Genomic DNA, 26,571 nt, shown 5'->3' with positions numbered 1-26,571 from the left:
GTGATTTGAACCGTTGGAACCTCAGTTTATTTTGACTAAATTGAATTTGTTGACGTAACCCCTAGTTTTATTTTTCATTTCGGGTCTTGGCGATAAATCATCCATCTTTTACTTTATTTTTTATTGGGAGGAAGATGATGAAACTGGAAGTACTAGGTGCATGCAGTAGAGTCTTACTGATAAAACAAAAACACATGGTCGAGTTTCGTAGTTCGTATATTTGGTTTGAATAATGGTTGGCTACGATTTCCACGGTTATTGACTTTTGTGAAACTCTAAATTCTTCTTAATGTGAAAGGATATATGCAACTTGAGTAACAGTTCATGCTGGGATAGGTGATTGAGCAACCATCTTCACATCACAAAACAAGTATTTTACTCTTACATAATTATTCAATAAGTGTGTTTTCTTTTTACTATAGCCTGAGACATGTTGACCGACCACAATTCATGTATCAATTTCTAGGAACAGATTAGAGATTAGGTAATAAAGAATACAAAGAAAGGAATTGGCTCTCTCATAAGATAGAAAATTACATAGCAGTAGCTTTCATTATTTTATCTGTAAATTCTACTACAGCTAGTAAGTTGTGTAATGATTTGAGATGCTGAAAGGCTTTTTTGTTTCTGGCAGAGCCATTAATGTGTACTGGAACAAGGCCAGCAAGATGCATACCTTCTGTAATTCTATTTTTGGGATACCCTCATTTCTCCCTCAAACTCTTCCAAAGCCACTTTTATTGAGTAGTACTAGTACACTTCCCGTTATACCACGTCGTCTCTCCCCCAATTCAAAAATTCACTACACAACTGTTGCGTTTTGCAGTAAAATCTTGAATTGTTTTTACTTTTATAGGAGCACGAAATTTAGACGAGAGAGGTACGCCAATCAACGGTCGTTGCTACCAAAACTCTAGTGCAAGAAATTGAGTAAAGGAAACTGGGCAGACATTACTCTCTTGCCTCATCATCGCCGGTGCTGGTAGAAGACAATCTAGTGTCTCGTTTGACGACAAAAAGATCACGTGACAGATGTGTATCATTTTCAACCATATCGTCGCGACGTTGAACATCCGCCGCACGTGCGCAGTCATATAGAGGGAGGAACATCGGCTGCAGTCGCACCTACGCTCTCCCAATCGGTTTTTGCTGTCTGACTAGACTGGCCGAGTGATAAGTTATAGCGTCGCCGTCAAACGTAAGATATCGTCTTCGTAGCCTTTTGTTATTATCCCTATATTTCGGTTTTACCTTTTCAGTTGACCTTGTGACAATTTATCACTTTGGCTTGTCCAGTTTTTGTTTACAGATGAACGTGAATATCGGTGGCGTCATCTCTGTGGCTTTCTTCTACTGTTTGATCCTGGCCGTCGGAATTTGGGTAGGATGGAAGGAAAAGAGGAAATTTAAACAGCTGCAGAGGATGGAAAGCGGTGCTAACCGGTCGGAGAACATAATGCTGGCCGGACGTGATATGGGATTGTTCGTCGGAGTCCTGACGATGACGGGTAACGATGAATGTTGTCCCGATTCAGTATACAAGAGGGGTAGATTTGGTTTCCAACAAGCAGGTTTAAACAACAACAACAACTACGACAGCGACGTGGGTAGCAGGAGGTTACATCAACGGCACCTGTGAAAGCGCCTTCACTGGTGGCTTTCTAAAATGCTCTACAATGGCGATCGGATATTCCATGAGCCTCTTACTTGGTGTGTTTGCCTCATTAGTGTGTCTATAGTAAATCATGTTTCATCATTTTTATTCTTTGGATAAAAAGGTGGAATGTTTTTCGCTAAACCCATGCGAATGGCCCACGGAGGTCGAGGATATGTTACCATGCTCGATCCCTTCCAGGAAAAATATGGCTCACGTATTGGTGGGCTATTGTTTTTGCCGGCCCTGTGCGGGGAGATATTCTGGTCCGCTGCTATCCTGTCGGCCCTTGGTGACGCATTAGAAAAACTTTTTTGAATGTTGGCTGTCAAAATGTTTTAATTTTAGCATTATGTAATAGGATCCATTTTCACCGTCATGCTGGGACTGGACAATACTCTGTCGATAATCATAAGTGCTGCTGTGGCTGTTACTTACACCTTGATTGGAGGCCTTTACAGCGTGGCATATACTGACGTAATTCAACTTGGATGTGTTCTCTTTGGCCTGGTATTTTCATTAATTTTCAAATTCAACACTCAGTTGACTGAATTTCTCGTTGCAATCATAGGTATTCTGCATTCCGTTTGTCTGGACTCATCCGGCCGTTGACCACGAGGCTATGAGCGAGGTTGATTGGTTAGGTACAATTCCGCTGTCCTCTGTCGGAAGCTACGTCGACATTTATCTGCTCATCATCCTTGGCGGAATTCCTTGGCAAGTTTATTTTCAGCGGGTTTTAGCGTGTCGATCTCCTCGACAGGCCCAGTACCTGTCTTACATTGCCGCCCTTGGATGCCTTACCCTGGCCGTCCCACCTGCCGTTTTAGGCTCCGTTGCCCGAGTCGTTGGTAAAATTTACCCTCTTGCGATTTCTTCTTACACGGTGATTTAAACTAAGCAGTTTGACACAGACTGGACTAACGGAACGGAATATGGCAAAGAGATAACCACACCCGAAGAAATCAAATCGATACTACCGTTAATTCTTCAGTATTTGACACCGAAGGTATTTTATCATCATTTGGTTTTTTAATTGTAAATAATTATTTGGTAATACCTTTGGTTAGTGGGTGTCATTTATCGGTCTTGGTGCCGTCTCGGCTGCCATCATGTCATCAGCAGATTCGACTGTCTTGTCAACGAGCTCCATGTTTGTCCATAACATCTACAAGACTGTTTTCTTTCCAAAAGTTAGTAACTGGTTCTTGTAAATTGTTGAGACGTACTCTATAACCTTATTTCTTTTTGTAATTTCTCCCCTCGCCCAAGTCGTCGGAACAGCATTTGGTTCACGTTATGTGGGTTTCAATTGTCGTATCGGCAGGTCTTGGTACTGTGATGGCACTCACAGTCAACACAATCTACGGACTGACGTAATATAAACTTGGATTGCGACACAACTCTGTTGTCATTTTGTTTACAAAGTGCAACCTACATCAAACTAACAATCATATCTTAACAGATATTTGTGCGCCGACGTGGTCTACGTGGTTCTTTTCCCTCAGCTTCTCCTAGTCATTTACGCCGCAGATTATACCAATACTTATGGGTGCCTAACTGCTTTCGTAACGGGCTTTACTCTCCGAGTTTTGAGTATAATTATCTACTTGGAAAACCCATTTTTATAATCGCTTTTTTAAAATCTTTTTGATGGGTGGAAAACATTTACATTTTTTTAGGCGGAGAACAGCTTTTGAATTTACCAGCCGTGATACACTTTCCATTCTACGACGAAGAAGTTGGAGAGCAACGATTTCCCTTTCGCACGTTCTTAATGCTTGCGTCAATCATTATCCAACTATCAGTTTCAGTTATCGCCAGGCGCATCTTTTGTCGTGGTTGCTTATCTTCAAAGTACGACGTTTTCGACTGTTTCCCCCAAAACAATAAGCCTGCGACCCACGACACTAAAAGCAAAGTAAATTTAAATGATGATAATAAGGTTGTCGAAGAGGAGACGCTCATTTTTAGCGAATCCCAACCCATTCCTCTGCACCATAGCTCAAGATGATAATTATTATGTTGGACGACATTTGTTTTCAATGCAATATCATCAGATGCAAAATTACAGCTTTAATAGTTATTATTATTTTTTAGAAAATATAAAACAAATACACGTGAAATTTAAATATTTTAGAAACTCTTTTTAGCATTTTCCGCGCGCCATAATAGATGGCGAAAAAAGTGTGCTTATAATTACCGCCAGGTGGTGTTCTGGTCCAGTCAACAACAAGAATTTTGAAGTCAATCGCTAATTCGCAATCCTCGCGGTTGAATTACCAAGGGTAACTTAAAATATATTTATAATCTTGTTTCTTTAGTTGTCATCATTAAATGAACAAAGAGATTTCTTACCCGATTTTTAATCTGTTTTATTAGATGCTGGGGCACGCAGGAAAACTATGTTTTTTTCGTAGCGTAGCCAAAATATCATTCGATGGTCGCTGCAACATAACCCCAAAACGAATGAGCACTATGATGCGACATTTCTCTGCCAATCCAAGTAGCAACCAAGATGAAGTAATTTTAGAGACAGAAGGCAACAAATGTCTCATCACCCTCAACAGGCCCAAAGCGCTAAATGCTCTCAACTTGAATATGATCCGAAAAATTACTCCTGCTCTGAAACAGTGGGAGAACGAAGAAAAGGTCTTGATTATAATTCATGGCACAGGTGGAAAAGCCTTCTGTGCTGGTGGGGATGTTCGAAGCATTATTGAAACAAGAAATCAACCTACAAGCACACTGTCAAGTGATTTCTTTCGGGAAGAATATCAGCTGAATTACCTGATTTCAACATTGCAGACACCATACATAGCTTTAATTGATGGAATAACCATGGGTGGAGGTGTTGGTTTGTCTGTACATGGATATTACAGAGTCTCGTCTGACAAAACACTTTTTGCAATGCCAGAAACTGCAATTGGATTTGTTCCTGAGGTAAGAAGGATCAATCAGTTATATTGACAAGTACTACATCCAAGACTTCTCGGTTTAGGTTGGTGGTACATATTTTCTTCCTAGACTTACTGGCAAACTTGGTTTATTTCTTGCATTGACAGGTTATCGTTTGAAAGGTAAAGAAATCTGTTCCACAAATATTGCTGTCTTACACATTTGAGGTGGATTTTCAGGTGCCGATGTTTATCACGCCGGCATTTCCACTCATGCTGTAAATAGTCAAGAAGTAGAAGACATCAAAGACGAACTTTTATCTCTGAAGATGAATTCTCAGGCAAGAGTGGTTTTATTTAAACTATTTCCAATTTTTATTCTATTTATGTTTAGAATTCGGAGATTGAAGGCTGCCTGGCTAAATTCACGAAGGCTGCCACTTTCCTTGAGAAGCCCTTCTCACTTGAACCTCACATGCCATTAATTAACGATTGTTTTTCTGCCGCCTCTGTTGAAGAAATTGTTGCTCAGCTAAAAGCATCCAACGATCCATTTGCCCAGGAGACATTGACTACCATCCGGAAGATGTCCCCCTTTGCCCTTAAAATTACAAAGCGAGCCCTTGACGAGGGTTCCGAACAAACTCTGGCCGAATGCCTGCAAATGGAATATCGCTTGTCTCAGCGCTTTGTAGCCGACCACGACTTTCCTGAAGGTATAAAATTAAATTTTTTAATTTTTTTGTTGTAAAATGCTTACCCATTAATTTATCATTAGGAGTCCGAGCCCTTTTAATCGATAAAGATCAGAAACCTCAGTGGAAGCCATCCTCTCTCGAGGAGTGCACCCCAGAAAAGATTCAATCATACTTTGAACCGGTTAAGGACGAACTTCAACTGTAAATATTCTACTATACATAGTTAACAAGGACGAAAGCAATTGATTTCGGCGTTTCAATTTGTATTGAATTAGTTACGCCGTCATGGTTAATTAAAACAACTGTCACACAAGACACATTCAAAAACTTTTGAAAAATCATTGCTCTAGATAATAGAATGCTACGGAAGTTAGGAATAACTCGGCAGAGACGGGCAGCAGCATGTCGGGTTACAAAGAGTATTGCATATTTGTTTCTCAGGGCGGATTGATCTTGGCAATGGCGAAAATTCGTGAGGTGATGTGTGAACAACGGCGAATATTGTCGTCGGGAGAACGCGGAATGCCTCAGTTGAGATTCGAATCTGTACTTTCAAATCCATTCTTTTTTTTTTTAAATGTCGTCTAAGCTAATCAGAAGAAGTCTTATTACAAGCTGCGCGCACAAAGCTAAGAGTTGTTTAGATGTGAGGGTTTAACAAAGAAAAAAAAAGGAACGAGAAGGGTCCTAAATTTCTACTTAATAATCTCCGCTGCCTTCTTCCATCTCATCAGAGTCGTCAAGTTGATTGACGGAGTCGTCTTCGTCATTGTCACCTAATGAATTCATAAGGCCATTCCTCTGCAAAACTCGTTCTGTAATGAAAAAGGTGAGTCAATCAATCGATACAAAATTGAATTGTGATAACAAATCAGTACTAACCGCAATCAGGTTTGCCTCTAGCTCGCGAACCATTCTGCTCAACACCGTGTTTATCCACGCACCAGCAGGTACCGACAGCAGTGTGGCATTGGGTAGGTAAAAAGAAACCGTCTGAATCGCAGGTAGGAATGTATGCACCCAGAAGTCCGGGCTTGGAACGTCTCCGCATAGCAACGCAAGGACGATCGGCATTACTGAAGCATCGGCACCACTCAGAACTCGACAAGAAGATATCGCTGTGCAGAAAAAACCTGAACGGTTAGAACAAGTAACGATTTTTAATTTAGTTTTGAGCTCTAACCGGTTGTCGTCGCATTTATCCAAGAAAGGTTTCAAGCAACTCTCACGCTCGTTATGCTCTAGATCGTACAGCTCACTCATTGAAAGCTGGTTATCTTTATTGCTGTCCAAATATCCAAACATCCAGACCACTTCTTTGGCGCAAGCCGATGAAAAATGAGCTAGAAAAGGGGAAAACCAATCAATTTAACAAAGGATTCCAAGGGGTGTAGACCAAATATCTTACCTTTGGATTTAATATGTTTCTTCTGTCCAGGTTGAGCCATCAACACAGAAAACCAGTCCAATAGTCGGTTCCCCATCGTGTTGAAAGTACTTTCGCTGCATTCAGTGTTAACTGGGAAATTAATGAAATGGTTAACATCGAAACTAATCAAAAAGTATTCATCGAATACCAGTTGAAATGGGCGTTTCCTTTTTCTCAATCAGGACATCGTTGTAGCCGCGATTTCTGAACTTATCAGTGGACGCATCGAGCAATGAATTGGAGGCGTTTTTTTTAGGTTTCTTTTTGCCAAAGAGTTCTTTTTTGAATTTAGCCACGTCGGGAGCAAAGATCACTTTTGGTTTGACGGCGGATGGCTCTTTCGTGCTTTCAATAGTCGACTTGTATTTGCTCTCAAACTGGGACAGGCGCATAGCTTGCTTCTCTTTCTTTAGTTGCGAGGCTGTCGGACATGGGCAAAATCCCTTGCAAGCCACTTTGACGAGGGTGTCGTGCATACAGTTAGCGTAATCCATCTTGCAAATGGAGCTGTACGTGACATTATCTGTTGCGCAGATGTAAGATGGTTTGATAACGGGGCATGGTGAACATTTCCTGTTCAAAACATGATCGGATTAAAAATGAATCCCTTCGCTATAGGAACCAAAAATCAATATACTTGAGAATAGCCGACTGGGGGATAGTCGGTGTATGTTTCACCTTTCGAGAGCCATTGTCATCGCTTCCGTCAAGATCGTAAAACTCTAAACCAAGGTCGTCATCTACGTTGTTCTCTTCGTTCTAATCAATAATGAACTTCATGAACTCCACGAACGCAAAAAAAAACAAATGTTTGATTAAGATTATTACCTCATTCAAATTGATGGCATCTTTATCGTCAATATCCATGACCTCATCGTCTTCATCATCGTCGATATCGTAATCATCATCCTCGTCGTCCAGCGAACGAGCAGTGGTGGTCGTGCTACTGCGACTATCGCTCTTTGAGATTACCACGTCACTGAAAATGGAAAATAACGCGAGAATTTAGTGTTACGTTTAACAATTGATTGTAAAGTATAAAAAAAAAAAAAGACGAACAATACCCATTTCGTTTTATCTCTGCACGGCTGACGCAGACGGCGGTGTAATCGTTCTCTAAAAGACACCGCTCTTCTTTACGGCATTTCAAAGCTTGGCACAGTTCACCTATTTATTATTCCACGGAACGGGGTGTTAAATTTTCTTTTAGAGAGAAAAAAGATAGAAAGAATTTTACTCTCAGGATCGAAAATCCACGTCTTCTTATCGCCGTCCCGTTTGGCACCATCCAACTAAAAGAAACCGAAAGAAAGAAAAAAAAAAGAATGTCAAGGAAACACCATACATCTTCAATCTTAAATGGGAGTTTATCGATCGCCCTTTTGGATAGCTGCTTCGTAAATTCCCGGGAGTCGACCCGGTTTTTCACGAGTCCATGACATACACATCTCTGAGATGTTGGTTTCCTTGGTTACTTGAAGTTTTTTTTTTGTAACAAAGCCATCAACTACTTGAGCTTTTGATCCATTGATCCTTTAGTTAAGCCCTTTGCAGTGCTTTTATCACTATAGTTTAAGTTGATGATGAACTTGTGTGTGTTTACCGTAAACCCATTTTGGGGCTACAGGAAATTTATGCAGTTCTTGTAAATTAAATCAAAGCAGACATTATTTTACATTTCCTAAAGTCATCTACATGACCTATAATTTTATGTTTTGACAGAAACAATCACACACAAGTTTCCAAGAGTGTTTTTAGAGAGAAAACCAAAGAGAAGTTTCTACTAAATCTTAGAGTAAATAGGGTGCAGCTAACAGGTTAAGCTAACAAGAAATGATATTATCACTACCGCGTCATCTGCAAACTCAAAGTCTCCTTCAAACTTCTTGCGTTTCTTGGCTGCATCTCCACAGCTAATGCTGAGAGCAAGAATGGCGATCACTATCCAAACTGATCGCATTTTCTTCACGTTTTTATGTTGATTGATACGTTAATTGAGTCACTATTTACGGATAAAACACGAATGTAGGACAAGGTTGCGAAACAAAAACCAGTCTTTGATAGTCAGGAACACATAAACAGCACAACACCACCAGCACACCTTCGCACGGAGAGAATTGTGATTCTACTTCCCTTCGGGGCGTTTAAGACGACAACAAAAGAGACAGAAATACAACGTTGCCCATTCGTTCGAGTTATTGACGGATTTTTGATCTACTCACGCCGCGCGCATCGCATGTAATCCTGTTAGCGGTGCACTCCACTGGTAGTGAGCCGAGTGAGATTGAATAAATTGAATCACACGCAAAGCCGATCAAATGAGATTGCGTCCCAACACGATATTGATTTAAAACGCGTTAAAACAAGCACAGCTGTTGGTTTTCCATTTTCTTGAAACGGAACGGACGTTTGTCCATAGGAGTTGGCCAGTTGCTCATGGGCAGTTGGGTCCATAGCACTAAAATCAAATATTATCGAATTTACGATCGCATAACAAAGCTGTTGGTAATATCGTATTCGAAAAAAGAAACTACTAGTTTTCGATGTTTTGTACTGCAAATATTTTCCCATTTGGCAACAGCGACATCAATTAGTCTTGACGTCTTGTTCACTTATTATTTCGAAAAATTATTCCCACGAGATAAATAACTCGTGGGTTTGTTGTATTTGTTCTTTTCTACCTGTTTCCCCATTGTTTACATCTTCACTAGATGAAAACAAACCCCAGGTGAATATGATTGAACAAAGTTAAGCAGTTTTAATTGACATGTCTAATCTGTAATCTTATCTTTTGTTTATGTTGGTCCTCATGGTTGAACCTAAATGTGGTGTTTTTAAGATAAGCAATTCATTCATTGTTGAAGAATATTTTAAAGTAAAGAGAACTCACTGTCATAGGAATACATGAAGAGCATATAATAGTAATACCACTAATAGTATCATTTTCATATAGTTACCAACATGAAGGTAAATAAAGAAGATCTGAGAGATGTTCTGCGTAAAGTTGACGATGCTGAAGATTGGAATTTTCAGTTTGCTGTCGGGCAACAAATAAGCGAAGAAAACATTCTACCCATGTTCAGTGTTGAAAGTTTGGGTACAATACCAGTGCCAGTAAATATTAAGGTATTAAAATAGACTTGATTAAATTTGTAATTTGCACTACATTTCATTTAATAATTAAACTTTAAATTTATTACAGGATATGAACCGCTTAAAGAAAATGTCTGAAACTGGATATTGCTGCAATCACAATATGGGAGTTGTTGGTGTTAAACCTACTGGCAAAATGAAAAAACCAAAACATAGTTGGCAACTCGATGCAACTCACATTATTCGTCAAGGTAATAATGCGGAAACTTTCTTTGGACAAACGGTTGTTTCACTGGCTAGAGATGGATTACGACAGTTGGGTGTATCCGATAGCGAACTCCCTCTGATTGAAGTTCGCCCAAATGGTATGCTAATTTGTGACCGTGGTGGATATGCCCCTATTCATTGTGACAATGAAAAAGAACCAGGTACGTATGTCCGTGTGATTCTTCTATGAAATTTTGTTTTCAATATCTGTTTGTGACGCAGGATTGTTCGGTATGATGACCCTTCAAATACCTGTAAAAAACGGTTTTGAAGGTGGAATTTTTAAGGTGCACCATCAAGGAACGTCTCATATCTTTGATAATTCTAAAGACAGCAAACGTTTCTTTTACACTACTATTTTCTACGCTGGCTGCGAACACGAGTTGACCACGGTGGAGAGTGGATGGCGCTTGGTTTTTACGTTCAGCCTGATCTGGAAATGGACTCGTTCATTATTTATTCCTATATCAGCTGACACATCACTCATATTTGCTGCTAAACAAATCGAGCAAATTTTGTCACCATGGCGACTTCCGTGTTCGCAGAGATGTTTGGCAATTCCCATGGAACACAATTATACAGCTGCCAACCTTTCATTTTCCGGACTAAAAGGCCGTGATCGCCTGACAGCTAGTCTTCTGCGTTCCGTCACATTTGTAGATCTACATCTGGCAAGCGTCCATCGCAGGAAGAAACCCTCGACAACCACAATATCAAGCATTGAAAACTCGTTCTTTGGAACACAAATTGAAGAAGAATACAGTATCAAATGCTGGGTGTCTTCGTGTACCGATTCTCCCTTTGCATTCCAAGGACTGGAAATTGACTTTGATTCGGAAGTAGTTTATCCGATGTTCCGCCGTCCGGAAACCAACTCGGACAATACTGAATCACCAAACTTAACGGGCTATGAACTTGAATCCTCCATGGATTTTGTTTACTGCCAAGCGCTGCTAGTCGTTTGGCCCAGAACGAGCACTATTGATTTTGCTTGCCGATATGGTATGGTATATCGCTCGTATTTTATTATTTTTTCTTTTTAGTTTCCTCCGATTATACTTCACTTAGAACTATTTATTATTTATAGGTTTTGTGGGAGCCTTAGACTATCTAGAGTACTTGGCAAGGACAATGCCCCATGAAAAAGTTCTTTTTATTTTGGGAAGAACCGTGGCTTTCTGCTGTGCCAACCCTCGCCTCGTCTGGTGTGCTTCCTCCTATCCTAATAGAAAGTCGTCTCCCTCGCCGGGCCAAGTGACGTATCGCCTGCTCCAACTTTGTATTGATTTAGATTCTCCTGAACAGGGATTAATTCTACTCAATTTGATCGCCGACGATCTTCCGGCTAGCCCAACCAAGACATCGCCTGGGGATCATCAAAGTGATGTAGAACCACAGGAAATCGAAGGGCTGCAAAATAATCCAGTTGCAATCGTTTTGGCCAAACTTATCGCTAGGGCTGGCTGGAATTCCTGCAAGGAATCCGTTAGCCGCTTTTTTACCCCCACGAGAATCGCCAAACAAATGGAGCCACTAACTGTCCTAGTAACATCGTTAATGGATAATGGTCTTCACATGATTGCTGCCCACATCGCTGATCAACTTTGTCCGATTTTGTTTACTTCTCCGAGTGTATGGGAATCATCTACTTGTAGCACTGCAGCAGAAATGATCATCCGACTTGAAGAGTGGAAAGAATCAAGCAATATCCAACATGTCGATGATTACTTAAAATTGGCCCAATCAATCGAAACTGGGTTCCTGTGTATCGTCGTCGTCTACGTCCACAAGAAACTGATGCCCTTAATTCGAAATATTGCTCACTTGGAACAATTCTATAGAAAACTTTGCCAGCTTTTGGTGAAACAGGACTTTGTCAGTGTTCGTATTGTTTCACACAGAAACGAAATGATTGTTAGTGACGTGCTCAAGTGTTTACTCTGGTTGAATGACCACCCCATTCTTCAAGAGTTTGTCGAGAAAGTGACGATGCCCACTAAAAGCAACAATGTCTGCTTGCAAGCGTTACTTGCCTCCTCAACAGTCTGGAAGGCGTCTCTAGCTACAGAAAATGGCCAACAGGTCTTACAAACATTGATAGACAGCCGACTTCAGGAGCTAAGTCTTTTGCAACCTCCCGTCTTTTCGTGGCATCAAACGGAAGCCGAACTACCCAATTGCCCTGAATTGGAGAATTTTCTACACTCAAAGGAACTAGCGACAACTTTTTCTGAAAAATTCCCCAACGTCAACGAAGCACGTATCTGGGCTGCCACAATCTTCGGATACGGTTTTGAAGTGCTCCCCAGTCCCGACAGCCAATTCTTCGTCAATCACCGTTATAGCGCAACGGTACGTATCAAGAAAGTTGCTGGTGGCTTAACTGCTTGTGATATCACCAAAAATCGACGTCTGTACGAATATGATGTACGCCAATTTGAACTGAGACAACAAGAAATTGTCGAATTAATGCGCCGTCGCACTGAGATCTCAGATTTACCCATCTCCCGCCCTCTCAAACGAGTCAAATTCAACGTTTAAATTATATTTGTGTTTTACGTACCTTGGAAACAGTTTATGCCCTTTCGTTGTTTTAATGTAGGCATAGAGACACGAAATACCGAGAAAAGTGTTTGCTGTTGAGTCTTGATTTCACTCCGATGCATTTTAAACAAGAGTTTTTGCAATAAACCAAGAATCTCTTCTGTCTTTTTAATCGGTTTTTTAATCGGGGTTAAACTTTATTTATTCGAACTTGAAAAAAAAGGCATTTTTGTTCGCTAGATGGCTACTCTATGCCCTCTATGCGTCTGCACTCAGCAGACGAATTTCCTATTTCCATTGAAAGAGTGAACTTGGATTTGCCCCCGGTTTTTTTTTTTTTTTTTATAAATCAAGAATTTGTTGCTGTGAAATCAGAAACGTTATTCAGCATCATAATATTCTTAGTTCCATCAATAAAGAATGTCAGAAGCAAAGGAGACGCCTGCCAAACAATATGTTGATGAAAAAGATATTCCAAATGTCTGGTTGGTAGGTATGACCTAATTCCAAAGTTTACTAGTTTATTGTGAAAACTTAATCATACTCTAATTTTACAGGTACGACCATGTGAGTCGTATAAAGATGAGTACTCTGAGTGCAAATCAATCAGAGGGCGCTTCCACCAATACTTTATTCATGGAGAAAATCTTGACTGTGCTCAGTGGCAGACAGATTTTGAAAATTGCATGAAATTTCGCTTACAAAAAGATATACCTGCACTGGTAACGAAAACTTGATAAGGGTTACTATATTACAATTAAAAATTATCTTTATTCTCACAGGAACAAGTCATTAAAAGTGAATCGAAGCGACGCTACGAAAGATTGGCTCCGCACTATTACAACGATGTTTGGAAACATCGAGATAATCCTCCGGAAGACTGGAATAAACCATTGCCACCTAAAATGCAAGAAGAATACAAGAACACCTATCTTGATCACAAAGCTCGTGAATATAAAGCGTCTCAGACGTGATGTAAACTTTCACCGTTGGTAGATTTAGTTTATCGTAGCAATAAAATATGAATTATTGAAAGCCATTAAAGTCACTTGTAAATTAGATAATCATACCCAATTTCTCACACGTTCGGTCGTCGCTTAGAAGTTGGAACTAACTCCTGGACCAGAGCTCTGCGGCTTTGCCTGCCTGGACTGAAACTTCGAAAAGTGTTGCAATTCAAAAACTCATAATCGTATTATGTTCATATTAGGGCAGCCACAAACTTTTCAGAATTATCGGCAGAGGGTAAAGTGTGGGAAGTGATTTTGGAATTATTCGTTGAAAAAAAATGGCGGGACTTCTTTAGTTGAACGCCATCTATCGGCATGACGTATACGACAGGTCTTATACCGATGAAGCCCCGGTATATCTCGGCTAGTGGTCTCACGCTCCAAAGTTGACTTCTGAGAACTTTGAGTCGTACAATTAGTCACTGTCCATTACCTTCACTCGATTATGTAAAGTGGTCCAATTAAGGGCCAGTGCGAACAACGAGCGTCAGATGCCACTCCAAAAATTCTTATCTATCAACTCAAATTATTCTTTTAAATTGATTACATTTTAAATGTGAATATGACGTTGACTCCGCCAACTTCACATTAGATTTTCTTATCATAAAAAGGTTTTAAATTACGGATATAAAACTTCCACCTATCACTCTGGGAGGACAGCGCCATCTTATCGGTTCGTGTCGTGAGGGTCAGCTTTAGATAAAAATTTAGAACTATCTCTACTTTAACGAAACTCAAGTAAATATTTACATAGAAATTTCTTCAGCGGGTAATAAACGTGCTTTGTCAGTCAGTTTAATTTCAGTATTAACGATTTCAAGTTCAACCACACTGTACGACGAGTTCCCGCGTATTTTATCCATCCAATCCCGCGTTTTACCATTTGGCGTTTGCAGACGGATAGTGGGAGTGGTTTGACAATTACGAAGACTCTTTTTTTCTATTCTTTGCTTGTGTTTTATTTGACGATGGCATCCAATGGTTCCACAATTGTTCCGGCGGATTTGTACCGACACTTTTTTGAAACTTTTCAATCGACAGTTAACGTAAATGACCCGTTACCAGTGAAAGTTGGTTCGCATAGCATTCGAGAGAATGAAGTGGACGGCGAAATAGTCGATTGGACTCTACAGTACCTTCAGCAAAAGTATGTTGTAACATAATCGGCTATGATTCATCGGCTCAATTGATTTTTGATCACTGGCTTATCTCAACTTGTGTTGCACAGGAATTGCCCTTCTAAACTGCTTGCTCACTTGGCTAGCCTTATTCTGTGGGAAGTTCGCTTCTGCATAAGTAAGGATGATGTTGATGGTGCCGTAAACAGAGATGTTAAAGGTGACAACAAACACATATGCATTTGTTTCGTCTAGTTCCTAATGACATTCCTTTTACAGGCTACGAACCCGTAAAGCTAATGCAGCTAGTGACATCCAAAATTAATAACGTTTGTTTTGAGTTCCTCAACAACCAAAAGTTTGAGAGCCTTTGCACCGAATTATCTTTTAGCAACAGAACTCTTCACCCAGTATCTGTGCATGCGATCAGAAATGGCAGGAGGAAAATGGAAGATCGCCATGTAGTGATACAAGACCTCAACAAAATTTGTTCCATCAGGGTAAATAAGAGAACCGTGTCATCATCGAAAAAGAAGAATGAGTCATTTCAGTAAATATTTGGTTTGACAGGATGATGTACCCACAAGCTACTATGCCGTCTTCGATGGTCATGCTGGCACAGACGCGGCATTTTACGCGGCTTCCCAGCTTCACGAGAAATTGGTTTCCAATCCGAAATTCGCCACGGAACCGAGTGAAGCCTTGAGGGAAGCCTTTTTAGCAACTGACTTGGCATTTGTAACAGAACACGAAAATGAGGTTAGTTGCATTCATGCGCTTTCATTGTTTGCCGAACAATTCTAATGTTTCCCTTTTGTGTGAACACACATAGAGATTGAAAGGAGGAACAACAGCGGTGGTAAGCCTCATTAGGGGCAACTTATTTTTGACGGCGTGGCTGGGAGATTCTCAGGCCGTTTTAGTGAAAGATGGCGTCGCCACACAGCTGGTCAATCCACACAAACCGGACAGGATTGTAAATAACTCGACAAACTTAAAAAAACAACTTTCAAACTAATTGTGTATTTTTCTTTTTTAAATTATTATTACCTACAGGACGAGAAGGAAAGGATATCAAATCTTGGCGGTGAGGTGATTTTCTGGGACGGAGCTTACCGCGTTAACGGACAACTTGCCGTGTCTCGAGCTATCGGTGCGTGACGATTTCTATTTCATATTTTTGTTGTTACTACACTGCCGTTGGTCCCGCCAAGCTAATAATTGAATCAGTGTTTAATGTGGCGCGACATTGAGGAAAGAAAATAACAAAAAAAACAAAAACAACTTTCCCAGCCGTATTCCGGCAATAATAATCTGAATGATGTACTGCCTAATAAAACATCCCATCATCTTCTTCTTCTTTTTTGGCTTTGGTCTTTTGGCAGGCGACGCCGGCTACAAACCTTACGTTACTGCTGAGCCAGACATGGTGGCCATGACGCTTGATGGCCAAGAGGATTTCTTGATAATCGGATGTGATGGCCTTTGGGATACGATCGGCGTGGATGAATCCGCCTTCATAGTACTCCAGTACTTGCACCACGAGAGTAAGTACCATCTCTCTCTCTTATATTTAATATCTTTTTTGTCCAGTACCACCTGGAAATCGCCCTCCCCATTTAAAAACACCTGGTTGACGTCACTACCTCTCACTTCCGGTCTGGACTGCAGACGAAAAAAAAGGGGGGGGGTGGGTCGGCTAGGAGGGGGGGAGGAGGACTCTATAGAGTCCCTTGATTGATCCTATACAAAAACCGCACATAGTCCTATTGAATGTATTATCTCCAGCGGCTATGTTTGGTTCCCCTTACTCGGCCCCTCAGGGCTGTTAGGGACTAGACGTGGTCATTCGAGCGATTTTGACGCCGGGTTTGGGGGGAACGAAGAAGAAGAAAGATTTGTCTAAAAATGTGGAAAAACCCGAACATGGCAGTTGATCCCTCCTCCGTTAAAGCAAACCAAACAGAAACATTTGATATCAAAACAAAATACGTGGCCTTTTAAGCATTTTCAGTAGATTGGAAATAGGAGATGTCACTGCCAACGAAAGAGACAGGGCGTGTCCCCTCTACGCGTTATGACTCACTACTGTTTTTCCTTAATATTTTTTCTGACATGACGTCCCTAACCAGGGCTAGGACAGCACAACGCCATTTCATTTTCTTTCTCTCAATTTTCTGATTGTTTTGATTAAATGGACGCCACCGCTGATAAATGAGCAACGCTTTTTTAGTTCGGTGCACATTTTAATTACTAAGGAAGACCTACAGCTCGACTAATGCTATTCAAGTTAAAAAAGTAACCAAATTGTATCATTGCGCCAGTGAAAAGTTTGTTTTCCATTCATTCCGGCTTAGCGACACGAAACGGATACGGCCGGAGATGAAAATGTTCGGATGGCCGCCGCCTTTTTTCGCCCCAAAACTTTTTATTTTTCTTATCCCAAGTCTTATTTTGTCGTGATGAAAATATCTCGGGAATGTTTTATTATCCCCCAAGCAGTAAAAAAACCAACAAAAACTAGAGCCTCCACTTCCAGTAGATCGATGCAAAAAAGAAATAGGAAGAAGGGGGGGGGGAATAATCAAAAAGAATTTTCTTTCCTTGAGGGGAAAACGGGAGATGGGGAGGAAGTTGGGTGGTTAAGGCGGCGCCGAGGCGTCGTTCACGTCGCTGCCGTCGGATGGCTTCATGGCGGACGGGTCCCGCCCTTGAGCGTGTGTGTGTGTGTGTGTCGGACCCGGCCGGCACTAGTCCTCACCCCCGTATTCAGTCGTTGCCTGGGTGTGGTGGATACCGCTAGTCTCCTGTCTTGTCTTGTTCAACAATTTTTGAGCAACGCCATACGCCGTTTGTTTGTTTCGAAACACATCGACAATTCAACTTCATTTGATTTAAAAATCTATCCATCCCCGCCCCGGTGAAATCCAGCCCGTTCAAACTATTTGATTAATCGTGAACGGACGTTTTGGGGGATTTAAAAAAAGAATAAGCCAAAAGATTGTGGTAAGTGGCCCCCAATTGGATTACAAGTTTTGCATTTCTTGCCAAATATGATGACACGAGTGTCTATGAGTCAACATTTATAAAATGGTGGCGCCGGTTTTCACGGTTGGATCTCTCGGTCGTCGTGTTTGTCTTTTGATGGATTTGTTGCTTTAGCAGTTTTCGTGTCTTGTATCAAGATTTTATTATTTATTGCGCAGTCGACTTTAGACGCTGAGAAACACGAACCCAGCAAAAGAGGAAAAAGAAAAAAGAGTGGCTGGTTGCACACACACACACACACACAGTGCGACGTCATTTCATTTTGCCTTTTTCTTCGTTTTTGACCTTGCCCAGCGTGCAGAATGGGCTAATACATTTTTACGAGAGTTGGTGGAATAAGGCGAGAGATGTCGAATGCACGTCTCGACACCGGTCGTTAGTTCAGGAGAATCTCTTTTTTGATGAAAAATTCAACGGGCTCCTAGTTGCGGATGGTGAAGAAAAAAGTGTCAAAAGGAACCCCACCTTGGAAAAGCCGCTGGGTAATCTTTCAGTAATAACCCGACCGTGATGGTTATAGTATAGCTGGGGTCGGGAATGTGGAGGTTCCAGATGGCCCCCGGGTTGTGTCACTGGCTGTGTGAGTGTGTGTGCGGGATTTGTATACGAAATTTGCTGCTGGGATGGATGCGGTTTGAAGATGAGACGGAGTTAGAGAAGAGAACGTTATTCGTCGAATTGGGATGTTATAAGTTATACGACACGTCATCGGGCCCCCCTCTTCGTCTACGAGGGAGACTTCTTCTTCTTCCTCTCCAAGGGAGAATCCTTTTTGGTAAAACCTACACACACACACAACTCACAGTGAGAGAGTCGAATAAGGGAGTCTTGTTACTCTCCCCTCTTTTTTTCCTACTCCGGCTCTCTCTCTCCCCCCTCTGGCTCTCTACCGTCTGTTCACTATGGTTTCTACTCCATCAGGAGGGATGGATTTAAAAAGATCGATGAATTCCATTCCAAATGAGATGATGATTCACCGGCCCTCACTCCTAGCGTAGTTTATACGTGTGGTGGAGGAAAAAAAAGCGAAATGTGTTTGTGTATACACACACAAGTTGCCCGGATTCTTCTCGCTTTTTCTTTACCGGTCTTGAAATCAAGTATTTTTAGATGCTGGACAAGCAGCAGCTGCCCATCCACATCCGCTTTTCGACGTCCACCTCCACACACACATACGTTCTCCTTGATTGTTTTGACAAAATTTACTGCTAATTATTCGGCGGAAGAAGAAAGACTCGTGCCACTATTCCCAGTTTTATTTATTTCTTCCTATTCGTATCATCTCCCCCTTTTAGGCTATTTGTGGGGGGGGGGGATCCGGATGATGTTAATCCATCATCCGGATCGTCGAGACGGAAGAAGATGGCGTCTTTTGCAGCGTCCCTTTTAGTTCTTTTTTTGTTTTCTAGTTTCTTCCCGTTTTTTCTTGTGTTTCGTCTGAGCCAAGGTGACCGGATGCACTGGAGCCCGACGGTTCCTCCTCCCTAAGTAGCTTGAAAGTCGGTAGTGGTTGAAGAGAGTCCGCCTTCCGGCCATTGGTGGGGGGGATCTTTTCTAAAGAAAAAGAAGAAACAACTTTTTTTTTGTCTTGGATAGAAGAAGAAGCGAGTCACGCACCACTAGATGCATGTATCCATTCCGGAGTTCTCCGGCTGTCTATAAGCTCATTTTTAGGTTCATTGTTCTACTCCCCCGCGACATACTTAATATGTATATTCTTTTACCTGTTGTGAGTAAAAAAAAGAGGATTTGATATGAAGAAGAAGATGAAGTATCTTTTTTTGAAGGGGGGATGAAATTTACAGTCGAGTTCCTCCGCTGCTGGAACCATCACGCGCTGCTTCTTCTTTTTAAAACATGTGTGTGTGTATGTCTCCCGCGAACAGCCACCGCAAGGCTTCTCTCTCTCTTTTGTTTAGTTTGCACGCGGAAGTGTAGTACATGCACGGACCCCCGGTTTTTTTTTTTTTCGTGTCTATTCTTGGAGGTCAGAGGTGTCGTGCAAAAACGTACGCAGTCACCGCCACCAGGACGTCGACGCCGTCGTTTTTTCTTCTTCTTCTTCTTCTTCATGTCGATTGGAATTTGTGATTGGAGGTGAAGATGGTGGATGGCCAAAACCACACAACGGGGGGCAACTAGCGCTAGAGCTTTTTTTTTTTCATTTTGAATAAGAAAAGGAAAAAAAAAGACACGATGCACGATGTTAACCATATGTGGAGAGACGATGGTGCCGAACATGTGGTTTCTTCTTCTTCTTCTATTCACGAAAAAAAGGGGAATGAGAAAGAAACACATTCCTGCGAGTATTTCTTTCTGTTGTGGTGGTGGTGGTGGCCTTGAGTCGGAACCCGCATCGCATTTCAATAGAATTATACTACTACGAAGAACCGGTGTTTTTCGGCCATCTTGTCCCGGACCATTTGATGCGGAAGATTGACACATGTGACGTGTCTTTTTTCCCCTTCCTCGATTTTTTGACATGTTATGACATCATTTGAATTCAAATAAATATTTTGGTTGTGTTGATTTATTTTAGCTGATATCAGCGGACTGAGTGGTCGGTTGGTGCAGGCGGCCAAACAAAAAGGATCGTCGGATAACATCAGCGTCATTGTCGTCTTCTTCCGCGAACCGGAACTGATTGCGCGCCGGCCGCTCCCACCCGCCCCGACCTCGGTCCTGGAAGACAACACACCCAGCATGGAGCAGCAACAAGAGGAATATGAGAAATTGGCGGCCAAGTGGGGATGGAGCGAGCCTCAAGGTGGTGCCGTCTTCACGGATGAAACTTCGTGGCAGCAACAGTCTCAGCAGCAGCAGCAGCAGACGCCCGACGGACAGCAGCCGCAAAATCCATTCGATTCCAGCAATCCGTTTGGTAACGGAGACGAGCTGCTGGCGCCGGAAGGACACGACAATCACCACTTTTATCAGGGCGTCGATTCGCCTTCCGAGTTTGACGCCACCAATTGGCAACAGCACGGAGAAGAGGAGGAGGAGGAGGCCATTGGCGATTCGTTCAACGGCGACACGGCCGAAACGCCAGAAGTTTACGACGGATCGACGGCTCAGTGGGGCTGGAAAGACCCGGAAATCGAAGCTCTGGAAATCGAGGCCGGTCGTGACTCGTCCGAGCGCCATTTTGCCGCTACGTCTGTCGTTCCGCTACCCGATCCAGACATGGATTTGGACGTGGTCCGCGACCAGTACGAGAAAGTAGCGGCCAAATGGGGCCGTGAACTGGAACAATTTGACGCTGCCGACGTCGTGACTTTGGAATCGAAATCTGTAAGCTAATCGCCCCGTAACAGATCCATAGATAATTAGCCTTGCGTGTTGCCTCCATTACACATGTTGAACAACACAACGTGAACAAAACAACCAAAAACTCAACCAACAACTTTCTCATTATCCCTTTTTCGGGTTTTTATTTGGTTTTTGTTTATCAGGATTTCCATTTGAGCAGTGATGGATCGACCTGGGACCAAACATCCGGCACTGCCCAACCGGCTGGCGTCGACTGGAACCAATACGACGAAGAGCTTAGCGGCCAGCCCAGTCTGATCTTTGTTGGCCAATCCGAGGAGACGGAGGCCACGACCGAGCAGATCATTAGTCCCATTGAGGATTTGATTGGCGTCTGCGACATGAACGGCCGAGCCATAACCGAAGCCGACCGTCAAATGTGGGCCTCGGAGGAAAATTCCGTCTCTTTCCCTCCTGCAGTTGCCCATTCAGTCGCAGATGATGAAGTTGTGGCCGAAGAGGAGGAAGACGAAGAAGAAGAAGAGGATCACCTGCAGCAACAACAGCAGCAACAACAACCGGCAGCCGCTATTTTTGATGACGGTTCTTTTGTGGACGAGGGCATCGCCGGAGACGAAACGGATTTCGTTGTTAACTCGTCATCGGTCGTCGATTCCGCTCTTGTTGTCGATTGCCAGCAGCAGCAGCAGCAGCAGCCAGATATTGTTTCTGCGTCGGCGGTGATTGCCCCGGCTGAAAATGATCCGGATTTCCACTGGAATTTGCACGCCCCCGAATTCGAATTCCGCCCTAGCGAGTCTTCGCCGTTGGAACACCAACAACAGCAGCAGCAGCAGCAGCAGACCGAAGTAGAAGACTCGTCGTCGGTGGTTAGCTCCAGTGAGCGTAAACTCTCCGCTACGGAATTGCTGATTCGCTCATCCAACGATTCACAGCTGGCCGTTCTCTTGGCCGCAGCCAACGATGACCCTGAAGACGACGACGAAATGGACGAACCTCAGGAGGAGCTGAACATTTCGCCACGCTCCGACGCACTTGACGATATTCACAACGCGTCTAACGCAATTAACGGTACCTTTTTTCTTTCCCTTCCATTTCCTTTGATTGTCCTATAGAAAAGGAGCGAGAGACACGAGAGGGGGAAAGAAAAAAAAAATCCGGTTCTAAATCACCGCCGGCTCGGGCGTCTAAAATTCTAAATCTTAATAGCTTCCTATTTATTTTCCTTTTCCAAATGAGTTTCTTTCGTTTTTCACGAGACAGCAGCTGTTTGGTATTTATTTTGCTTTCTTTTGAGGATCGACAAAAAGACAAATTGTCAACATCGTAAGGTTTCCGTGTCAAATCTCCTCACCCGTTTGAATCATCGATTATCTTTTGTTTGTTCGATGCGGCGTGTCAAGTTCCCCCATCATTTATGTGCTGAAAGCTGTGAACCCTCCTCTTTTTCTCTTATCGGCAGAATGTCTCACGGTTATTATTATGTACATTTTTTTGTTTTATACTAGGCTTTTTTTTATATTATTTATTATTTCAAAGTCACCTTCTTATTTGATAAGCGTTTGGCGTCATTCACGCTAGGTGGCATTTCTATAGCTACTTCCATTAATTTGCATTCAGCTGTTCTTCTCGCCAGACTATTCCAGATTCCGATTTCTCACGAAGCCGGCAAAGTGTCAATTCTCCCTCTGCTAAGCGTTGCTCAATTATCGTGCTAAGTCATGTCAGCTGCACAAAAAGTCGTATTAGGTAGTTGGCTGGAATTCAAAAGAAACAGTTTCCATTTATATACTTAGACTGTTGTTTGGTTTCTTTTTGTATGTGTATGCACCTAGAATTAGATTCAAAAAAAGGTGTTGCCGGAATCTAAGGGCGTTTGCTACGCATATTTTTGTTTTCACTCCCGAACTGATAACATGCCCTATTTTTATCTAATCTTGTAGAGTCGAAAGGAGACGGTACCATGGATGAAGTTGAAGATTCTGAAGATGACTGGACCTTCAATGATTACAGGCAGTCAGAGGCAAACAAGGAGGAGAGCGTCACCAACACTGAGGTGGCAGACACAAGCTCTGGCATCGAGGTAAGAAACATTTTATTTTTTCGATTATCCCTGCTTAATCTTCTTACTTCACTCTGATGTCCAGTTGGAACCTGAAGGCAAGGCTGATGAAACCTGCATCCAGACCGATTGCCAGGCCAATGATCTTGGCAATCAGCTGGAAAAGCTGACTGTTGATGAAGTTCAACCAGAAATCACCATTCCTGAGCCAGAACCGGTAGAAGAAGTTGTTCACATAGATGAAGGTGTCGATCAAGAAGAAGCTGTCCACCAAGAAGAAGCTGTTCATCAGGAAGAAATTGCCCACCAAGAAGAAATTGTTCATCAGGAAGAAATTGCCCACCCAGAAGAAATTGTTCATCAGGAGGAAATTGTCCACCCAGAAGAATATCAGGAAGAAATTGTCCACCGAGAAGAATATCAGGAAGAAATTGTCCACCAAGAAGAAGCTGTCCACCAAGAAGAAGCTGTCCAACAAGAAGAAGAAATTGTTCATAAAGATGAAGTTGTTGAGCCTGATGTTGTTCACCAACCTCAGATGGAAGAAGCTGTTTCTCAAGCTGAAGAGGTCGAAGCACACATCCAACAGGTTTGAATGTCACACAACTGGTTTTTGTTTAAAATAGATCTCTAATCCAACTTGTTACTACCACCCAATTCTTAGGTTAAAGAAACCCAATCTACCATCATTTCCTCGACTGTTCAAGAACCAGAGTTAGTTCCAGATGAAGTCGTACCGGACGTCAAAGAGGTGAATTCGATTGGTCTGTAATCGAACTTAACAGGTTAAATACAATTCTGTTTCTTGACGTCGTTAGGTGGAAGTTAGTAGCACACAGGAAACGGTCGAACCACGACTTTTGGAGAGTCCAGTTTCCGATTCTGCTACTATCGGTTCTGAAGCACCCGCTTTAATTGTGACTGGAACAGCCATTGGCATTGCAGCCGCCGCTACAGCAGCAGTGGCATCAAAAGCTGCTGCCAAGTCTCCTGCCGCTAAGAAACCCGTCGCAGCTGCAAAGAAGACTACGTCTACTCCGTCAAAACCGGCTGCTAGTCCACTGGCCGCTAAACCTGCTGCCAGTTCACTAGCCGCTAAACCTGCTGCTAAGGATTCAGTTAAGAAACTGGAACCAGCTACACGGTATGCTAATAAATGATCACTGTACTAGATCTTTTAATTAACTGAATTTTTATTAATTTCTATAGCCGTGCTGCTACCACTGACGCTAAACCATCAGTTGATTCGCCGAAACCAGCGCGTCCGACCAAATTATCTCCACTGAGAAAAGCTACTCCAGCTGCCCCTGCTTCTCCTGCTCCTAAACCTGCTGCCCCTAGAGCAGCTCCTGCGACCACTAGACCTGCTGCCAAACCCGCAGTGTCTACTACATCGACGGTGAAAAAGACTACCACCACCACCACCACCACGACAACTGCCGCCAGCCGGACAGTTACTGCCACTCCAGCCAAGAAAGCAACACCAGCTGTGAACGGAGTAGCCAAGACGGCATCTCCGGCCAAACCGGCCACGAGCACCTCGTCTTCTCGCACCACCGCTTCGACCACATCTGCGACACCGCCGCGTCGTATTGTTTCCGCTCCTGCTAAAGCTTCCAGTGCCACTAGTCGCCCAGCCGCCACCGCAGCCACCAAATCTGCTGGTACTTATTTTCTTTTGCTTGTATACATTCTTCCGCTGGATTTTCACATGTCAATTCTTTTTGAAATGTGCAGCAGCTACTACCAACGGCGACATCAAGCCGAAACCCGCTGCTACGTCAACGACTCGCACTACGGCCAAGCCCATCGTTAATGGCACAGCTACGAAACCCGCTACTCCCAGACCCACCGCAGCCAGCACCAAACTCGCAGCCACTAAACCCGCAACAACCACCGCCACCCCTACTCGCCCGGCGCCATTGAAGAGTAAGGTTTCATTGTTTTTGCGGTTGTTGTTGTTGTTGTTGTTGTTCAGAGCGTGTTGGAAAAGAAGGGCGTTTTGATTGACTTTTAACATCTACCTTCTATCTCTCTCCTAAATTACGTTTTAATAATTTTATTTCTTCCCAGGTGTTGCAAGCAGAACGGCCACGCCTGGTAAGCCGATCGCAAAGACGACGACTTCAACTTCCAAGCTTGGTGCAACAAAAACTGGTGCGGCAACCAAATCACCGGGAGCAGCCAAATCAGCATCCAGCGCTTCGGCTGCTCCCGAAGCAACCACAGCAACACCCGAAGTCGCCCTTGCTCCCGCACCGGCCGACGCGGAATAATGTAGAGCAGGTTAAAAAGCATCAGAATTAAGCGTGTTTTAAATGTGAAAGCTTCGAGATAACGAAGGAGATTTAAAAAATAGAGAGGGAAAAAAGGAAATAACGAGTGGAAAACGCCCAACCATATTATAATAACTCCCTACCGCCGCCTGCTATGTATACCGCCCGTCTCTCTTTCATTCGCTCATGATTCATCGTCTGCCAGCTTTTTAAACGTTCTCGTTTTTTCTTTTATATGTTTTTTTTTTCCTCCATCGTTTGCAATTTTCTAAAAGACAATAAAGGTAAAAAAAAAAATAATAATTAAAGATTTCAAAATAGTTGAATCCGAGCCGAAAGAGAGAAGAAACGAACAATTTAAGTACTAGGGAAATAAAGAAATGGAGAATGGCTACGTGAAAACTTTGTTGCGATTGCGGGCCCTGTAAAGATATCAAGGAAGAGATTCAAGAATCATCAATCATTTTTTTCCCCTGCGTGTGAGTGAGCGTGTGTGAGAGCGTGTGCGTGAGTTAATGTACTGCTATCCCCCCCCCCCACATTTCTTTCTTGGCAACACACAACATCAACAATATGTAAAAGGTTTGTGTAAAACCTTTTCTACTTCCCCCTAAAATGGCTAAATATTACTTTCGCACGCCCTGCACTCCCACCCACCAACGCTCTTTCGGCTAATAATCACCTATTTTATTATTAACTGTATTCGTGTCAAAAGTCATGAAAGAAAATGTCGTCCCTTCGTTTTTTTTTCCCCTCTTGCTCGATTCCATGTAATTTCTTTTGTTTTCTCTTTTGTGTTTGTGGGGTTTCATGATTTTCAATTTCAAATTTGCCGCGCACAGCAACGGTTTGCCTTTGCTTTTATTTTTCTTTCCCCCCCCCCCTATTTTCTGTTGTTGATAGTCACGCCAATGTCCAGCCGAGGTGATTGTGTCCACTGCTGCTTCTTCCTACTCTCTTCTCTACTTCTTACAACCACATGGTAATTAATTTAAAATATTGATTGCGCTGATTTTTTTTTTAATTGGATGAGTTTCGTTTTTATACGTTCAAAGAGTGTGTTTCCTTTCCGTCTTCAACTTTTGGATGCAATACCCTCCACATTTTGTAATCCATTACGTGAGAAGTGCGAGTTACAACATTGTAGCGCAAATAAATGAAAAGCAATGGGGAGAAACGTCTTTTTCAAATCATTATAAGTTTGC

At 42.6% G+C, this 26,571-nt stretch overlaps 5 protein-coding genes and 1 long non-coding RNA gene across 13 annotated transcripts; 4 read left to right on the top strand and 2 right to left on the bottom strand.

Annotated features, from left to right (window-relative positions):
• The first annotated feature begins 2 nt into the window (after positions 1 to 2).
• Positions 3 to 5,564, top strand: LOC124312994 (3-hydroxyisobutyryl-CoA hydrolase, mitochondrial-like). 5 transcript variants are annotated; one of them, XM_046777633.1, is made up of 13 exons: positions 5 to 370; positions 857 to 1,198; positions 1,297 to 1,508; positions 1,600 to 1,710; positions 1,779 to 1,946; positions 2,016 to 2,164; positions 2,226 to 2,505; positions 2,569 to 2,663; positions 2,725 to 2,847; positions 2,927 to 3,030; positions 3,120 to 3,250; positions 3,337 to 3,942; positions 4,037 to 4,171. In XM_046777633.1, the coding sequence occupies exons 3-12, from the start codon at positions 1,310 to 1,312 to the stop codon at positions 3,666 to 3,668; spliced, it is 1,692 nt and encodes a 563-aa protein (XP_046633589.1). In that variant the 5' UTR covers positions 5 to 370; positions 857 to 1,198; positions 1,297 to 1,309; the 3' UTR covers positions 3,669 to 3,942; positions 4,037 to 4,171. The 5 variants fall into 5 exon arrangements, with proteins under 5 accessions (XP_046633591.1, XP_046633589.1, XP_046633590.1 ...); XM_046777635.1 differs by lacking the exon at positions 2,927 to 3,030 and having other exon boundaries at positions 3 to 370; XM_046777634.1 differs by lacking the exon at positions 5 to 370 and having other exon boundaries at positions 791 to 1,198.
• LOC124313009 (proteoglycan Cow-like) lies at positions 5,496 to 8,796 on the bottom strand. Its single transcript, XM_046777668.1, has 10 exons — positions 8,528 to 8,796; positions 7,916 to 7,970; positions 7,743 to 7,845; positions 7,507 to 7,657; positions 7,316 to 7,437; positions 6,827 to 7,251; positions 6,658 to 6,768; positions 6,433 to 6,592; positions 6,132 to 6,367; positions 5,496 to 6,064 (listed from the first exon to the last, which is right to left on the bottom strand). Exons 1-10 carry the CDS (start codon positions 8,636 to 8,638, stop codon positions 5,949 to 5,951), a joined length of 1,590 nt encoding a protein of 529 aa, XP_046633624.1. The 5' UTR covers positions 8,639 to 8,796; the 3' UTR covers positions 5,496 to 5,948.
• An 87-nt stretch (positions 8,797 to 8,883) lies between these two features.
• Positions 8,884 to 12,679, top strand: LOC124312868. Its single transcript, XM_046777399.1, has 5 exons — positions 8,884 to 9,406; positions 9,632 to 9,804; positions 9,881 to 10,199; positions 10,261 to 11,040; positions 11,126 to 12,679. Exons 2-5 carry the CDS (start codon positions 9,640 to 9,642, stop codon positions 12,577 to 12,579), a joined length of 2,718 nt encoding a protein of 905 aa, XP_046633355.1. The 5' UTR covers positions 8,884 to 9,406; positions 9,632 to 9,639; the 3' UTR covers positions 12,580 to 12,679.
• Positions 12,680 to 12,856: 177 nt separating this feature from the next.
• Positions 12,857 to 13,621, top strand: LOC124313465 (UPF0545 protein C22orf39 homolog). Its single transcript, XM_046778408.1, has 3 exons — positions 12,857 to 13,071; positions 13,140 to 13,304; positions 13,365 to 13,621. Exons 1-3 carry the CDS (start codon positions 13,003 to 13,005, stop codon positions 13,554 to 13,556), a joined length of 426 nt encoding a protein of 141 aa, XP_046634364.1. The 5' UTR covers positions 12,857 to 13,002; the 3' UTR covers positions 13,557 to 13,621.
• Positions 13,334 to 14,326, bottom strand: LOC124313675. Its single transcript, XR_006910978.1, has 2 exons — positions 13,653 to 14,326; positions 13,334 to 13,482 (listed from the first exon to the last, which is right to left on the bottom strand). It is a non-coding gene; the product is annotated as an uncharacterized LOC124313675 (long non-coding RNA).
• A 210-nt stretch (positions 14,327 to 14,536) lies between these two features.
• LOC124312798 (probable GPI-anchored adhesin-like protein PGA55) lies at positions 14,537 to 26,543 on the top strand. 4 transcript variants are annotated; one of them, XM_046777266.1, is made up of 17 exons: positions 14,540 to 14,739; positions 14,821 to 14,930; positions 14,990 to 15,210; positions 15,281 to 15,469; positions 15,543 to 15,686; positions 15,767 to 15,863; positions 16,096 to 16,257; positions 20,298 to 21,049; positions 21,211 to 22,099; positions 22,972 to 23,111; positions 23,176 to 23,471; positions 23,550 to 23,679; positions 23,755 to 23,841; positions 23,909 to 24,234; positions 24,300 to 24,754; positions 24,828 to 25,019; positions 25,164 to 26,543. In XM_046777266.1, the coding sequence occupies exons 1-17, from the start codon at positions 14,561 to 14,563 to the stop codon at positions 25,364 to 25,366; spliced, it is 4,572 nt and encodes a 1,523-aa protein (XP_046633222.1). In that variant the 5' UTR covers positions 14,540 to 14,560; the 3' UTR covers positions 25,367 to 26,543. The 4 variants fall into 4 exon arrangements, with proteins under 4 accessions (XP_046633220.1, XP_046633222.1, XP_046633221.1 ...); XM_046777265.1 differs by having other exon boundaries at positions 23,176 to 23,492; positions 23,541 to 23,679; XM_046777264.1 differs by having other exon boundaries at positions 14,537 to 14,739; positions 23,176 to 23,679; positions 24,831 to 25,019.
• The last annotated feature ends 28 nt before the right edge of the window (positions 26,544 to 26,571 follow it).

This window comes from Daphnia pulicaria, chromosome 9, assembly GCF_021234035.1.
Source record: "Daphnia pulicaria isolate SC F1-1A chromosome 9, SC_F0-13Bv2, whole genome shotgun sequence".
NCBI lineage: Eukaryota > Metazoa > Arthropoda > Branchiopoda > Diplostraca > Daphniidae > Daphnia > Daphnia pulicaria.
The sequence above is the reverse complement of the archived record's forward strand: the minus strand, read 5'-3'. Positions and strand labels throughout refer to the sequence as shown.

Excerpts from the sequence above, each read along its gene's own strand:
- LOC124312994 (XM_046777633.1), top strand. The coding sequence starts at position 1,310 with ATGAACGTGAATATCGGTGGCGTCATCTCTGTGGCTTTCTTCTACTGT. Across the intron at positions 1,947-2,015 it reads TGCTATCCTGTCGGCCCTTG|GATCCATTTTCACCGTCATG; the intron begins GTGACGCATTAG and ends ATTATGTAATAG. Across the intron at positions 2,664-2,724 it reads TTCAGTATTTGACACCGAAG|TGGGTGTCATTTATCGGTCT; the intron begins GTATTTTATCAT and ends ACCTTTGGTTAG.
- LOC124313009 (XM_046777668.1), bottom strand. The coding sequence starts at position 8,638 with ATGCGATCAGTTTGGATAGTGATCGCCATTCTTGCTCTCAGCATTAGC. Across the intron at positions 6,593-6,657 it reads GAAACATATTAAATCCAAAG|CTCATTTTTCATCGGCTTGC; the intron begins GTAAGATATTTG and ends CCCCTTTTCTAG. Across the intron at positions 6,368-6,432 it reads GATAAATGCGACGACAACCG|CGATATCTTCTTGTCGAGTT; the intron begins GTTAGAGCTCAA and ends TTTTCTGCACAG.
- LOC124312868 (XM_046777399.1), top strand. The coding sequence starts at position 9,640 with ATGAAGGTAAATAAAGAAGATCTGAGAGATGTTCTGCGTAAAGTTGAC. Across the intron at positions 10,200-10,260 it reads TGACAATGAAAAAGAACCAG|GATTGTTCGGTATGATGACC; the intron begins GTACGTATGTCC and ends TTTGTGACGCAG. Across the intron at positions 11,041-11,125 it reads TGATTTTGCTTGCCGATATG|GTTTTGTGGGAGCCTTAGAC; the intron begins GTATGGTATATC and ends TATTATTTATAG.
- LOC124313465 (XM_046778408.1), top strand. The coding sequence starts at position 13,003 with ATGTCAGAAGCAAAGGAGACGCCTGCCAAACAATATGTTGATGAAAAA. Across the intron at positions 13,072-13,139 it reads ATATTCCAAATGTCTGGTTG|GTACGACCATGTGAGTCGTA; the intron begins GTAGGTATGACC and ends CTAATTTTACAG. Across the intron at positions 13,305-13,364 it reads AAAAAGATATACCTGCACTG|GAACAAGTCATTAAAAGTGA; the intron begins GTAACGAAAACT and ends TTATTCTCACAG.
- LOC124312798 (XM_046777262.1), top strand. The coding sequence starts at position 14,561 with ATGGCATCCAATGGTTCCACAATTGTTCCGGCGGATTTGTACCGACAC. Across the intron at positions 22,100-22,971 it reads CGCGTCTAACGCAATTAACG|AGTCGAAAGGAGACGGTACC; the intron begins GTACCTTTTTTC and ends CTAATCTTGTAG. Across the intron at positions 25,020-25,163 it reads TCGCCCGGCGCCATTGAAGA|GTGTTGCAAGCAGAACGGCC; the intron begins GTAAGGTTTCAT and ends ATTTCTTCCCAG.